Below are 14,981 nucleotides of genomic sequence, written 5' to 3' on the forward strand. Positions count from 1 at the left end.
TCTTCCCTGCAACCCTCAAGTAAACAAACTAATTTTGCATGCAGACACAAATTTTGTTAAGTGCTCCCCCTGCAGCATTAATGGGTTATTTCATGTAATTCACCACTTATGTATGTCAGCTACTTATGAGAAAATATGCAACAACATTAATACAAACCTCTTTATTGAAGCTTGATATGTATTTATAAGTAAATACTCAAGATTGTCTTTGCTTGCAGATGAGCAACCACCACCAGCTGCGCCGGATGGTGGAGCAGCTGCAGCGAGAAGCTGATATTCAGCGTATAAAGACTTCAGAAGCCAGCTCATCACTCATGGTATTTTTGCCTTTTTTCTGCTTAGTAATGTCTCAGTCCTCTTTGTTATCCTTTGGGCTCTCCTGAGGTGTGTGCTGTCCTTGTTCCTTACATCTGCTGTCAAGTGTCCTGTTTTCTCCTTAGAACAGTGATTTTTCTTCTTTCCTTGTTACTTCCTAAGATGTCTTTCTTGTTTTTATTTAACAATCTTGACTCACCACTTAAGTCATGGGTTCTTTAGTATCTTCTTACCTTACTAATGGATGTCTCTTAATCTTCACTTTGTCCATTGTGTTTCATCATTTGGTAAAATATATTTTCCAAATGTAATAACTAGAAATTACACCATATGAAAGTGACTAGGTTCAACATGAAATACATTTTGGTGTTAACTTTATCACTTTATTGAAATAATAACTAAGGCCTTTGGTCTTTATTGCAGTCCTGGTTTAACTCAAACAAGATTTCTTTTGACACTGTCAGGGAAATTGCATTCTGCTTCACAGGGCCACTTTGAATTTCCAACAATCAGTGGCCTTATTAGTTATCTAAATAATGTCTTTTAAGTGTTCTCAATGCATACCATCAAACCTTCTGTTCACAGTACTATTCTATTAGGAATGGTGGCTTGTCTCAATCTTCTCACTTGACTTCACATTATTTTCTTAGATGTCCTTGTGCTTCTTCAACATTTCAGGAACATTAATTTTGTTACTTGATTTTAAATTTAAAGCAGCAATGATTTATTTTGTAACTGACATGATAGTGCTGTTATTGTGTTTATAAAATGAATTAAGTATGAATAAATGGCATAGGGGTTTATTTCATTAATGATATAATGCATTGAATGTGTAGAATGATAAAGGATGGAGTTTTAGTGTTGAAGATTACTGACCTACTGCTTCAGGTGTCTTTAATCCTTTTATTTTATTATGATTAATTTTATTTATACTGTTAATAGCAGCTTAAGTATGTTGCTTATAAATGTCAGAAAGGTTGTTTAGTATCACTAAGAAGAGATCTGTTTTTAGGTGAGTGTTACACTACCTTATTTTTAGTTATCTCACCAGAATTGTTGGCAAGTAAATTAGTGTTGTATTGGCACATGCCTTGGTGAACTGTTTTAATTTTGAGATGGTTTTAATGATGAGAGATCAGTGATGGGAGCCCGTACATTGTGGCCTTTGAGAGACACCAAAGAGAATTTTCTTTCCTCATTCATGTTCATATCCACTCAATACCCTCACCACTTTTGGAGGTGCAGCCTCAAGTGCTCATTCCACAGACTGGGTCCTAGAGTTCTTTCTGTCTACTTCAGCATTCTTTCCTTCACTTTTACACATAAGGAGAACTTGCAGCCAGCCAGTTCCTCATGCCTTAAGGACTGATTCTGTGGTTGTGGCTAGCTTCCGGAGACCCATGATTCACCTACATTAGAAGACTTAGTTGAGAATTATGGTAGTGGCCTGTGGAGTATTGCAGACAAAGGGTTTCCAGTCAGTGGAACTTAGGGGATAAATTATTATTATTAGGTGTTAGGTCGAAGTGGGGGCATGTTGAGTGCTACCTGCAGAGAACAAGTTCTTAGTGAGAGCATCTGCATTAAATTCCATGCTTCAGAAAGTCCTCTGCAAAGTGGCACTTTCCTAGCCTTCTCTGAATAATTTTATTTAGTTGAAGGGATTAAGGCAATCTCAGTTAACTTTCTTGTTATAGATACACACTTAATTGATTTTATTCTGCCCATTACAAACCATATTACCCTTCGTATCCCAGGTGAGGAAAAATAACTCAAAACGCCATGTGGGGTCTTGAAAGACCCCAAATTGACAGGTGGATTTCTGCCATATGCCCAATGTTACAAGTACTAAATTTTGTACATATGTTCCCCAGGACATGGTGATTGGAGCCATGCCACCCTGTGCCCCCCCCCTTTTTCCACTCACATTATCACTACTTATCTCATCATCACTTCCAGCAGAAACTTGTAGTTCATAGTCACTATCATCAGATAAATCATTGCAGGAGTCAATATCACCATCAGATATAGAAGGACCTCCAATTTCCACCCTCCAACTGTAGTACAGTTCAATAGGCATTGCCATGGCCAATAATACCCAGAATCTAAAAAGAAAAAAATTGTTACATGGAATGTTAGGTGAGGTACCAAATGACCCACCAAAGTTTTCTACCTTGTCACTCCTAAATTATAATATCTTTTCAAACTTTATGTGCTTATAAACTGGCCAAGTACAAACACACTTCTGAGAGGCCTGATTCCTAAAACAAGATGTGGCTAAAGGGCATCTTATAAAAGAAATATTGGGGTCATCCTGACCCCATGTGGCATACGAAGGGTTAAGCTAAAGGTAGGGTTTAGTACTGAAGAAATGAAAGATATTTTGTAACATTATTGCACTTCACTGATTTTGTGCCAGATTATTTTATTCAGCTGAGGGTGGAGTCTCATACTGAAAGAGTTGAAGCTGTTTCAACCTTTGTTACAATAACTTAATCTAAATTTTTTCCGGCCAATGCCAGACAATTTTATTCAGCAGAGGATTGTACTAATATGGTTAACTTTTTTTTCAGTGCTTGCACCTCTCCCCCCCCCCTAGAAATTTAATTGTGTTTCTTCACTCCCCTGTATCAGAATTAAGTCGATTAAAACATGTTGACTATATTTTATTTTAGAAATTAACAATAAGGCAATACTTTGAGGAAGATTTTCACAGCAGTTAAATCAACCACCCAACCAGCATGGCTGGAGATCATGCACCCTCAGCAAATAACCACTGCTCCAGACCTTCCTTGGGGACCAACAATGGGTACCTGCATGAGGTGATGCTGCAAGATGGACATAATAACATAACATAAGAACATAAAAATAAAGGAGACTGCAAGAGACCATAAGGCCTACACTAGGCAGCTCCGTATCCATCACCACCTGTCGTCCCCATCCATAAAGTTGTCTAATCGTTTTTTAAAACAACTGATAGTTTCAGCGCTTACTACATGGTTACATAAAAGAGAATCAACTCCGTGATAACCATCTTCAAAAACACCCACACATGCATACAGGCATGATTGTGGGAGAAACGTATGGGTTGCTACAGACTCCATTTCCTCCACTTTTTCACAAAAGGAGAGCTCTCACACTGGTGACTGTTCCCCTCCTCCATCTACAGCTGGAGACAGAAACATTCTCACTCTTACACAACCAACAACTTTAGGCCTCTGTGGTTCCCACTCTTTAGTGCATTGCCCTCTCTTTTATACATCAGTACTGTCAAGTTCTGTCCCCACCCCAGCAGACTCCTCCCTGCCTTAACTATCTTTTGGAATACTTCCTTCGATTCCTTGACACCCATCTTACCAGATAATTTGATTGTGTCATTGGTCACTCTCAATGAACCTGTTGCCTTTGCTCTTTTTTTTTTTTTTTTTTTTTTGCTATGTTTCCTGGTGTTATGTCTTCAATCAGACTTTTGAAAGTGCAAACATCTTTTTTCTAGTTTCTATTTTTGCCATTTGAATGTATCAAAATATTGCTTGCTACTTCTCAGGCATCTCATCTCAAACACATTTAAAATCTTCCTCTCTTATGTTCCATGCTTCTGTCCTATACAGTGCTGTTGGTACAATCACCTCTTCATACAACCTCCTTAGCTTCCATTGCCATACATACATATACCAAAGGCTTTATCTCCCTTACAGGGGAGGTAGCCAAAAAACAAAGGCATAAAAACCACTCTCACCCATTCCATTCACACATACTCCACTCCCATCCACCCCTGTCCCTCCCTCTTATCTTGGCTCCTTCTGGATGACAGGGATATAAAATTTCTGCTCATCTTGCTCCATGCATTCTGGTTAGCTTCTCCAATTGCATTTTTGCTTCTTTTCTTTACATTTCATCTTCTTTTTCACATTCTCAGCCACAGTTTATATGCTTCTTTTTCCTGTGAATATTGATACCTCTGTTTCACCACCAGGGCTCTTTTATGCTCTTCATCTTTTGGTGGTTGTGACATGGCAAACAGCCTCCATTTCAACCAATAAGCTCCCTCTAGTTTCCATCACAATGCTTTACGTCTCTTCCAAATTTTGCCCCATACTCTTTTCTCAGATATCTTCTTTTTTAAATTTTGAGTTTTATCTACAGCTGACATCCTCCCTGTCTGGTGCATTGGCTGCAGGTTATTGTGGGGTTAAGATCCGCTAAGTAGCGTGCAGCTGATACTTTAGGGTCTATATGGGGCACCCCTATGGACTAGAGTTACACATCATTTTTTCTGTGTTAGAGGAAATCTCTCTTCACAGAGAAATGATGCTACTTTATTATATTGGGACTGTCCCTCCATTGTACTGTCCCTCCACTCTTAATACTGTCCTGTACCACTTCTCTGAATGTTCATTTCATTTTTTGCCATACCTTGTGGTAGGCGAGAAAGAGTGCCACAGAATGTTCTCACTTGAGTCATAAAAGGTGACAAAAACAGGACAGGGATAGAACTAGGTATCCTACTCTCTGTAGCCTCAAAAGGGACATTCCTAAAAAAAGGCAAAGGCATAAGAGGGTCTAGGAGTTTTCCAACCTCAACCCTAAGGTTTGAGTCTTTTAATGTGCGTGGATGTGGTACAGATGAGAGTAAAAAGGAAGAGATAGTATATAAAAAAAAAGATGGATATACTAGTATGTGAAGAGCTAGGTAAATGTGTGGTGGAGTGGAAGGAGGTTTCTTCAAGGTTAATATGGGTGAAGGTGAAACTGGGAAGGGAGATGCGGGTCTTTTAAGTGTATATGGGGCTGGTAGTGAGGGGAACGTAGAGGAAAGGGTGGCTTTTTCAATAGATTTAAATAAAGGGTTTAGGGAGAAGGGTCAGTGTAGTGGTATTGGGAGTTCTCAGTCCCAGTGTAGGAGACAAATCAATAAATGGAGTGGTTGGGAAGTGTGAAGTACCAGGAAAAAATCATATTGGAGGGATGATGGTGGATATGTGTTTAGAGAGTTGATAGCAAATACAGTGTATAGGAAGAGAGTTGAGCATAAGTACACATGGGAAAGGGTGGTGGATGGAAGAGTTGTAGATAAGGCTTTAATGGACTATATAGTGGTAACCAGGAGAAGAGTAGGAAGCGTTTTGGATGTACATGTTCTTAGGGGAGAGAGTGGAGAAATATCGGATCATTTTTTGGTGAAAGGTAAGTTGATAGTGGAGGATATAAGAAGAAAGAGGGAAAGGACATGGTTTGGAGGTGCATAGAGTAAACTGCTTAAATGAAAAAGAAAAGGAGTAAAAGAAGCTGAGAGAAGAGTAGGAGGGAGTGAAGGATAGAGTAGAACTAGGAGTGGAAGAGAAATGGGGATGGTTCAAGGAGAGAGTCACAAAGTGTGTAAAGATGGTGTGTGGAACAAAGAGGACGGGAGGAAATAAAAGGAAGGGTAGTGAGTGGTGGGGTGATGAAGTAAAGGTTATAGAGGATAAGAAACAAGCATTCACAAATTGGTTGCAAAATAGGACAGGAAAATCATATGAAAGGTACAAAGGAAAGAGAAGTGGAGCATAAGATAGAGGAGGCAAAAAGGAGAGCAGATGTGAAATGGGGTAAGAGTATGACAGAAATTTTTTAAAGTAATAAAAAGATGTTTTGGAAGGAAATTAAGATAGGAAGGGTAGGCAAATCAAGTAGAGAAGAAAAGGTAAAAGGCACAGGTGGAGAGATGATAATGGAAAAGACAGCAGTAAGAGGAAGATGGGCAGAGTATTTTAGGGAGTTGCTAAATGTGAAGGAGGATAGGGAGGAAAAGGTAGTTGCAGTGGGAAGTACTAGGAAAATGACAGTGATTAATGAGGAAAATGGAGGAGAAATAAGGAAAGATGAGGTGAAAGCAGTTGTTAAAATGATGAGAGCAGGTAAAACACCTTGGTTGATGGGTGTCATGCAATGTATAAAAAAGGGAAGTACGGTGAAGGTAGACTGGCTGATTAGGTTTAATGTGTGTCTAAAAGAGGGTAGAGGGCTGGAGAAGTGCCTGCATAGTTCTGCTTTACAAAGGGAAAAGGGGACATGTGTGAGTGTAGTACTTTCAGAGGGATCAGTTTGTTGAATGTAGTTGGGAAGGCTTATGGGAGAGTTTTGATTGAGAGGATTAGGAGATGAACAGAGGGAGTAATTGATGAGGAACTGTAGGTTTAGGACAGGTAGGGGTTGCATAGATCAGATATTTGTGGTAAGACAGATATGTGAGAAAGCTTTAGGGAAAGGTAACGATATTTTTTGGACCTTTATGAATTTGGAAATGGCTTATGACAGGGTAGACACGAAGACACTGTGTGAGGTATTGTATATATATGGGATAGGAGAAAAGCTGGTAAGAGTAGTCAAGAGTTTTTACACGAGTAGTAGAGCCTGTTGGAAAGAGTGAGTGGTGTGATGTAAAGGTGGGGCTTTGCCAGGGATGTGTCATTTCACCATGGCTGTTCAATTTGTACATGGATGGGGTGGTGCGAGAGATAAATGCAAAGGTAATGGGTGGTGTGATAAGAGATGGTTAAAGAAAATGAAGAAAAATGGGAAATAAGCCAGTTGTTTGCTGATCCTGCTTGTGGCAGGATTAGAGGAGAGATTAGGGATGTTAGTGACATAGTTTAGGAAGATGTGCTGAAGAAGGAAGTTGAAGATAAATGTGAGTAAATAGGTGATGAGGTGCACATGGGGAGAGGATGGCAGCAGTTTGGAAATAAGTATTAAGGGAGAGAGACTAGAGGAAGTGGATAACTTTAGATACTTGGGTGCAAATGTGGCATGAAAGGGAGAAGTAGAGGTGGAGGTAGGATGTAGATTTTGAGAAACAAGTAAATGCCTTGGGGGATGCTAAGAGGAGATTGTATGAAGGAGTGATTGTGCTGACAGCACTGTATGGGACAGAAACATTGACATAAGAGAGAGAGAGTTTGAATGTATTTACCTAGTTGTATTACACAGGAAGGGAGCTATGCTCGTGGTGACCCGTCTTTGTATCTTTCAGCATCAAGTTTTTTCTTAAAATCTTGAATAGTGTTTGCACACACTGTTTCTTTATCTAAGTTATTCCAGATATCCAACACTGTGTGGGAAGCTATTCTTTTTCCGATCTCTTCTATAGTTATCCTTTTTGAGTTTCTTTTCATGACCTCTTGTGTTTGAGATCAAATGCCTGAGAAGTATGGTATGGATTGCTAGGCTGGATAAAGTGAGAAACAAGGAGATTATGTGGAGAGCAGCCGTGAAAGGGGAGTTGGGAGATACGAAATGATATGAAAGAGTATTGAGATGTTTTGGACACTTGAAAAGAATGAAGAAAGATGTAGTAAAAGAGATGTGGAAAGCAGAGGTGGAGTGAGTGAAGATGAGGGGGCAATCAAGGATGAGATGGATGGATGGATGGTGTAAAATGGGCATTGGAAAAGAGGGAATGTCTGTTGAGGAAAGAAGGGAGAAGACAAAAGATAAGGGTGACTGGAGAATGGTTGTATATGGATGATACTGTGATGCATGAAAGGGAGTGGGTGGGGGATGGGAATGGGATGAGGGAGTTTGTGTGAATAATATTTTGATGCAGCCCAAAGGGATTTCTCCCCATCTTCTCTTATTGTGCATGAGGGGATGGAGAGGAGGGGTTGCCAATTAAATGAAGCTGTCTTGGTGTGGATGTGCTGTGTCTTGCTGCATTGCTTCTGACATAGGGGAATGGGTGAGATGCATGGATGACCCATCATCCAGGAGGAGCCAAGAAAAGAGGGAGGGACATGGAAACAGTTCCATATTAATACAGCACAAAAATCAGTCTGAAGTTTCTACTGAGAGAGATCTGTTGAAGGGCATAAGGACTGTTACCAGCCACTGTGGGGCTGCAGGTTTTTCACTTGTAAAAATTGAGGTAACATTTATTTAATCATTCAGTAATTTATTGTCACAATCCAAAGGTCATTTGATTATATTGGATTATCAAATATAAAAACTTTACTTTGTTTTTTTGAATGTCCCCTTTGGGGCTACAGGGAGAAAGATACTTAGTCCTATCCTCATCACATTTTTTGTCACCTCGTACGACTCAAGTGGGAAGACTTGGTGGCAGTATTCTTTTCCCCCACCACAGGGTTAGGCAAAAAAAGGTAATGAATATTCAGAGAAATGGTACAGGACAATAACAGGGGAGGGGGAGGGACAGTTGCAGTATAATAAAGTAACATCATTTCTCTATAAACAAAGATTTCCTCTATCACAGACAAAATAATGTGTGGCTCTGGTCTGTAGGGGTGCCCCATATAGACCCTAAAGTATCAGCTGCATGCTACTTAGCCACAATAACATGCAGTGAAGAAAGACTAGTAAAAGAGGTGTGGAAGGCAGAAGTGGAAGGAGTGAACATAAGGGGGTGACCTAGGATGAGATGGATGGATGGGGTAAAAGGGGCATCAGGAAAGAGGGGAATGACTGTTGAGGAAGGATGGGAGACAACAGAAGATGGGGTGAATGGAGAATGGTTGTGTATGGATGATGCTGTGATGCATGAGGTGGAGTGCGTGGGGGATGGGGATAAGGGAGTATGTGTTAGAAATAAATTGACACAGCCCAAAGGGATTTCTCCCTGTCCTCTCCTTTTCTACATGAGGGGATGGAGAGGGCTTTGCTGTGGATGTGCAGTCTTGTGACACTGCCTCTGACCCAGGGCAGTGGGCAAGATGCAGGGATGACACATCCAGGAGGTGCCAAGATAAGAGGAAGGGAAGAGACGGGTCATCCCTGCATCTTGTCCACTGCCCTGGGTCAGAAGCAGTGTTGCAAGATACAGCATATCCACAGCAGGGTCACTTCATTAAATTGGCGACCCCCCCCCCCTCTCCATCCCCTCAGGCAGAAAAGAAGATGGTGAGAAATCCCTTCAGGCTGCATCAATTTATTTCTCATACATACTCCCTCACCCCTCACCCCCATCCCCCACCCACTCCACCTCATTCATCCCATCATCATCCTTACACAACCCTTCTCCATTCACCCCTATCTTCTCTCTCCTGTCCTTCCTCTACAGACATTCCCCTCTTTCCGAATGCCCCTTTTACCCCATCCATCCATCTCATCCTAGGTCGACCCCTAATGTTCACTTCTTCCACATCTGCCTTCCACACTTCTTTTACTAATCTTTCTTTACTCATTCTTTCCATGTGTCCAAACCATCCCAATACTCTTTCATCAACCTTATCTCCCAACTCCCATTCTACCCCTGTTCTCCTCACCTCCTCATTTCTCACACTCTCCAGCCTAGTAACCCCTATCATACTTCTCAGACACCTTATCTCAAGCACATTCAAACTCCTCATCTCTTCCTCCCTTATGTTCCACATTTCTGCCCCTTACAGTACTGTCAGCACAATCACTCCTTCATACAATCTCCTCTTAACATCCATTCCCAAATGTCTTTTTCTCATTACACTTTTTAGTCCCCCAAGGCATTTACTCACTTCTCTCAATCTACATTCTACCTCCACCCCTACTCCTCCCTTTCTGGCCCAAGTATCTAAAACTATCCACTTTCTCCAGTCTCTCTCCCTTAATACTCACTTCCAGTCTGCTGCCACTTTCTCTCCTTGTACATCTCATCACCTTACTTTTACCCACATTTATCTTCAACTTCCTTCTTTCACACATCTTCCCAAAGTCCATCACTAACTTCCTCAGTCCCTCCTCTGATCCTGCTATAAGCACAGTGTCGTCAGCAAACAACAACTGGCTTTTCTCCCACTTTTCTCCATTTTCTTTAACCATCTCCATTCCCTGACCCAGTACCCTTGCATTTACCATGTGGTGAACAGAAATGATGGGGGAAAGAAATTGAGAATTATTTAATCAGGTAGATTTTTGTTATGCCTGTAAGGGATACCTTTAATGGATAAAAAGAAAATTAATATATGAAAAGAAAAAATTCCCTTCAGGGTGAATGCATTATTAGTATGTTCATTTAACTTATCTAATGATTTATTTATTTGTTTATTTATCATTTCACAGTTATTTTTTATAACAACTTCACATTTCAGTACAAGTTTATGTCAGTATGAGTTTAGAAATTTGTTGAAACCAGAAGAAGAATTGTTGCAACACATTTCACTGACTGAAAAACTTTGGCCCTCTAGTGGTTGTCAAAGGTCCGTGGGCCATTACATAGATCTGTTGGAAGAAACATTAGAGTATTGTCTGTGTTGTATTCATGTGGGACTGTTTCTGTCACTGATTTATATTAGTAGGGAAGTATTTGCTAGTTGTCAGCTCTCTCTATGTGAAAAGGTGGAGGAAATAGAGTTACATACATATACCAAGGCTTTTTCCCCCTTTCAAGGGAGGTAGCCAAAAAGGGAAAGGCATAAAAACACTCCCACCCATTTCATCCCTAAATACACTCCACACCCCTCCCACCCTCCCTCTCATCTGAGCACCTCCTGGATGACGGGTCATCCCTGCACCCTGCCCACCGCCCTGGGTCAGAACCAGTGTCGCAAGACACAGCACATCCACAGCAAGGCCGCTTCATTTAATCGGCGACCCCCCCCTCTCCGTCCCCCCTTGCATATAAGGAGAGGACGGGGAGAAATCCCTTCGGGCTGCGTCAAAACTTACTCACACATACTACCCAACCCCCCACCCCCCCACCCATTCCTCCTCATGCAATCACAACATCATCCATATACAACCATTCTCCACTCACCTCTGTCTTCCGTCCTCTCCCTTCCTTCCTCAAAAAGAAAAAAAAAAGGAAATAGAGTTAAAATTGATATATGGCCCAATATGGAAACTGTCAGCTTCCTGGGGCTGCACCTTGAGGGTGTTGGGAGATTCTCTTTGACATCCATCTCATAGGACCACCACATGCAGGTACCTGTTGTTGGTCCCACTAAACCAGGAGAAAACATTAGTAGCTTTGAATTTTCATGTTAAGAAAACTTTAGATGTTATGATAATAGCAATATGAAACTTAAAAAGGACTGAAAGGGACATCTTTATTTTCCACATTTGCAAATCAGAAGTATTAAGTAGATTTTCAGAGCCATGAAGAGTAAGATAAAGATGTTACTATGGGCTATGAATGTCCTTTGATGACAGACTAACAGTATATATAGATTGTGGTTTGAGAATCTGCAACAAAAAGCAACATTACCTACAAGATAATCGTCATGAGTACTGAATTATACCAAGGAACCTGTTTTATTTTCATAGAGGAACACTTATGCTCTCAGTAGTAGGCTAATTATGATGGCTTTATCTCTCTTATTCTTCCTTGGCACAAGTTCCAAAAGAATACTGACTGAACACCTGCTTATTTCCTCTTCACTCCTTGTGAATGACTTATGGAGCTCAGATGGTGGTGCTACATACAATCTGACACATCTTTATTTCCCTTTGCTGCTCACTCGCCTGTGCGTGCAGCGATACATCCAGGAGCATGAGGCGGAGGACTACCTACTAGTGGGATTCAGTTCGCAGAGGGCCAACCCTTTCCGGGAGAAGAGCTCGTGCGCCCTTCTGTAATGATGTGTAAGCTCCGTCATGACTAGCCTCTGCTGCTTAGATCCCTTTCAGCGCATTTGTAGACGCTGCTGCCAACATTACTCGCCTAATTATACAAATCCTTAATTTTGATGCAATGACAAAGATATAAATAAGATTAGAAAAGGCACACTGAACTGAGAAAAATGGCTATTCTTAGATGATTTTTTCTGTGTTGGTGTTTTTGTCCTTTCCCCTCCCCCCCTCCTTTTTTTTTTTTTTAACTTCATTCCTATTGTGTGCTGCTGACTCCTGACTCTATATGTCCCTTCTCTAAAGTATGATTGCTTCATCAGGTGAAGTACATCTCATTTAATATTTCTCATTTAAAGAGCTTGAATAACAGCTTTATAGCACACTTTAAAGAACCCAGTTTCTGCAAGTAATTAATTCCACTTATATCATTGTAATAATTTTGTTAAACTGTGTCCTCCAGTACTACATTAAAATTTCTTTAAACAAATTACTTTCATTTGTGAAATGAAAGAATAAAGATAGCACTGGTAAGCCAAGTATCAAAGTTTGTTTTGCTGTTCCTACCACTTCTGGGGATGTGGCTAAACTATTCACAATAGTCTTTTGTAGATTTCTTTTTATTTGCATAACTGATGCTTTGATACCTTAGTCTACGAGGATGCCTTTTTTTCTGCCAAAAGATAGAAGAATGGTGATGGTGCATGATATAGAAATTGGTGATGAATTGAGAATGTATGAAGGGAATTTTTAAATACTGGTTATAAATAATTTCAGAGTGAACATTGAGCACAGTGCGATCAATCAAATGTATAGTTAACTTCCTTTATTAGACTTGAATTTTCATTGCCTTGTAGATTTTACTGCCAGTTTTGACATTTTTAACCACATAGAATGTGTAATCAAGGTTCACCAGTCATTAGAATTTTGAGGGAAGAACTGGTTGCCAGTGGTTTCTCTATGGCATGAGGACACCAAGCAGGAACTGCTAAACTTCACTACTTCTGCAGTATTCCTGCATTCAGCATTGGGAAAACTGGAAATAGAGTATTTATTTCTGTGGTACTTCCTTCATTCTAGTCCCCTTTTTTGTGACGATTCATTCGTTTTCTTGGTACCCTCCTCCTCTTTTTTTTTTCCCCAGAATTCTTTGAGGGTTTATTTGGCTCTATTCTTGTAAAGTAGGTGGAGGTGCTTTTCAGGAATGCACTCAAACCTTTTTTACTTTGCAAGCAATCTCTATTTCTAAACATAGAGTAAATATATGCATTTTGGTAAGTGTAATCAACTCATGGAATTTTTTTTAGATGCACAAAGATGCACAGTTAGCTTTGATTGGTGATGCAAGGCATGTGATACAGATTTTTTCTTTTCCACCATAGCAACCCATAGTAAAACCACAGCACTTATGAATCTGTAGAGCATTCAGATTTAAATCCCTTCTTCATGTGTAACAATACTCTAAAGACTGTTAACTTTTACAGGATTACGTGAGGAGGCACCAAAAGGACGATTTCCTGGTTCCCCCGTGTCAGCAGCGAAACCCAAAAGCAAACCCATTCAGAGAGAAGAGCATCTGCACACTCCTTTAGCACCTGTCCAACCTCTTCTGCTCTCACCCAATATTTAGGCTTGCACTATGATTTTTACAGGTTATGATCACTTTTTCCTTGGTTTATTTTTCTCTTTGATAGCATTGTGGGATTTTGTATGCTCAGTTTGTGTACTGTTCTCTTACTACAGAGATCTCTTAACGTCACTACTATCAGGTCCATCTCTGCTCCTTCACAGTAAGCTTTATTCCCTCCAATGCTTTCTTTTACCATTTTGTTAAAGATATTGAATAAAATTCTCTTAAGTGTTTAACTTTAATACTAAAACTTATGTAGGCATAGGAGCAGAGAAGCAAATCCACAAGATGTTCTCCTTGTCGTCCTATTTTCTCCAAAATGTCAGGGTCTTACGTGTCTTCAGGTGTTGTGAATGGAGGATCAAATAGATATTTTATGGTCCTAGGACAGCTATTTGCAAAAGGGACCTTTTTGTGGCATAGTATAGATTGTGTGTCTGAGTGTCCCTTTCTCCTGCTCTTCTTTCACCTGCCCAAGTGTAAGTTTGCCACAATCCAAGATGGTGGGAGATTACAGGGGTAGAAGGAATGAAAATTCTAAGCAAATTTGATGTTGATACACTATTTGATCCAATTAGCCTCATGTATTTATTGTTATTACAAGTACATAGTTAAATAAAAATTTGTGTAAGATTTATATAGTATTGTTTCTTTTCATTCAGTGATCCAGACCCCTTTGTTAAACTCCACATGGTAATCACAGTGACGATTTACGTAAATTCACCTCGCCATCCCACTCCCATGACGTGGAAAGTGAGAAACTCCTTGTAGGGAAAGCCTTATCAGTTGCAGTAAGCCTCCAGGTTTTTAGGCCAATGTTTGGGTTTCCTCCCCACCTGGCCTGGGCTTTTGGGAACTGATGCAAGAAGCACACAGTAGGTCCCAGGAATTGAACTCTCAACCACCTGCTCATGAGTTTGACATGTATCTACTAGGCTAATGCACAGCCTTTACATATATATATATATATATATATACATATGTATATATATATATATATATATATAATATATATATATATAATATATATATATATATATATATATATATATATACATATGTACATGTTGACTGACATTGGAAAATAGTATATAGGCAACACTGTTCCATCAGATATGTGCAGCAAGAATGACTTGACAATACTACAGGTGAAGAAGGGAACAGAATCCCTCCTAAATCCAAAGGCCCCCTATTGCTCTCTCATCCCACCCTGTAACCCTGCCCTAGGAATGAAGCAAAGAGCACCTCCTTCCCCTAGTCTTAAAAACAATTTGCAGTGGTAACACCATTGTAATAGCCCACCCTTCCTAGAAAGGATAATAATCACTATCATTAATGTGTATGGATGATTGCTGTGATGCATGAGGGGGATGGGTGAGGGAGTATGTGTGAGAAATAAATTGACACAGCCCAAAGGGATTTCTCCCCCTCTCCTTTTTTGCATGAGGGGACAGAGAGAAGAGGTCACCAATTTAATGAAGCGGCCTTGCTGTGGATG

The 14,981-nt window shown here is 40.2% G+C and overlaps 1 protein-coding gene across 13 annotated transcripts in view; it reads left to right on the plus strand.

Moving 5' to 3' along the window:
• Window positions 1-14,120, plus strand: part of LOC143035200 (guanine nucleotide-binding protein subunit gamma-1-like) — a 93,094-nt gene extending 78,974 nt beyond the window's left edge. For 11 of the 13 annotated variants that reach the window (XM_076201906.1, XM_076201902.1, XM_076201907.1 and 8 more), the window contains 2 exons: window positions 219-317; window positions 13,338-14,120. In XM_076201906.1, coding sequence (XP_076058021.1) covers window positions 219-317; window positions 13,338-13,445 — 207 coding nt within the window. In that variant the 3' untranslated portion in view covers window positions 13,446-14,120. Of the gene's footprint in view, window positions 1-218; window positions 318-11,760; window positions 11,869-13,337 lie in introns of all 13 variants that reach the window. The other 2 variants (XM_076201912.1, XM_076201901.1) reach the window with 1 other exon arrangement.
• The last annotated feature ends 861 nt before the right edge of the window (window positions 14,121-14,981 follow it).

Source organism: Oratosquilla oratoria, chromosome 18 (genome assembly GCF_046742065.1).
Source record: "Oratosquilla oratoria isolate Oo_2021 chromosome 18, ASM4674206v1, whole genome shotgun sequence".
In the NCBI taxonomy this organism is placed as follows: Eukaryota; Metazoa; Arthropoda; class Malacostraca; order Stomatopoda; family Squillidae; genus Oratosquilla; species Oratosquilla oratoria.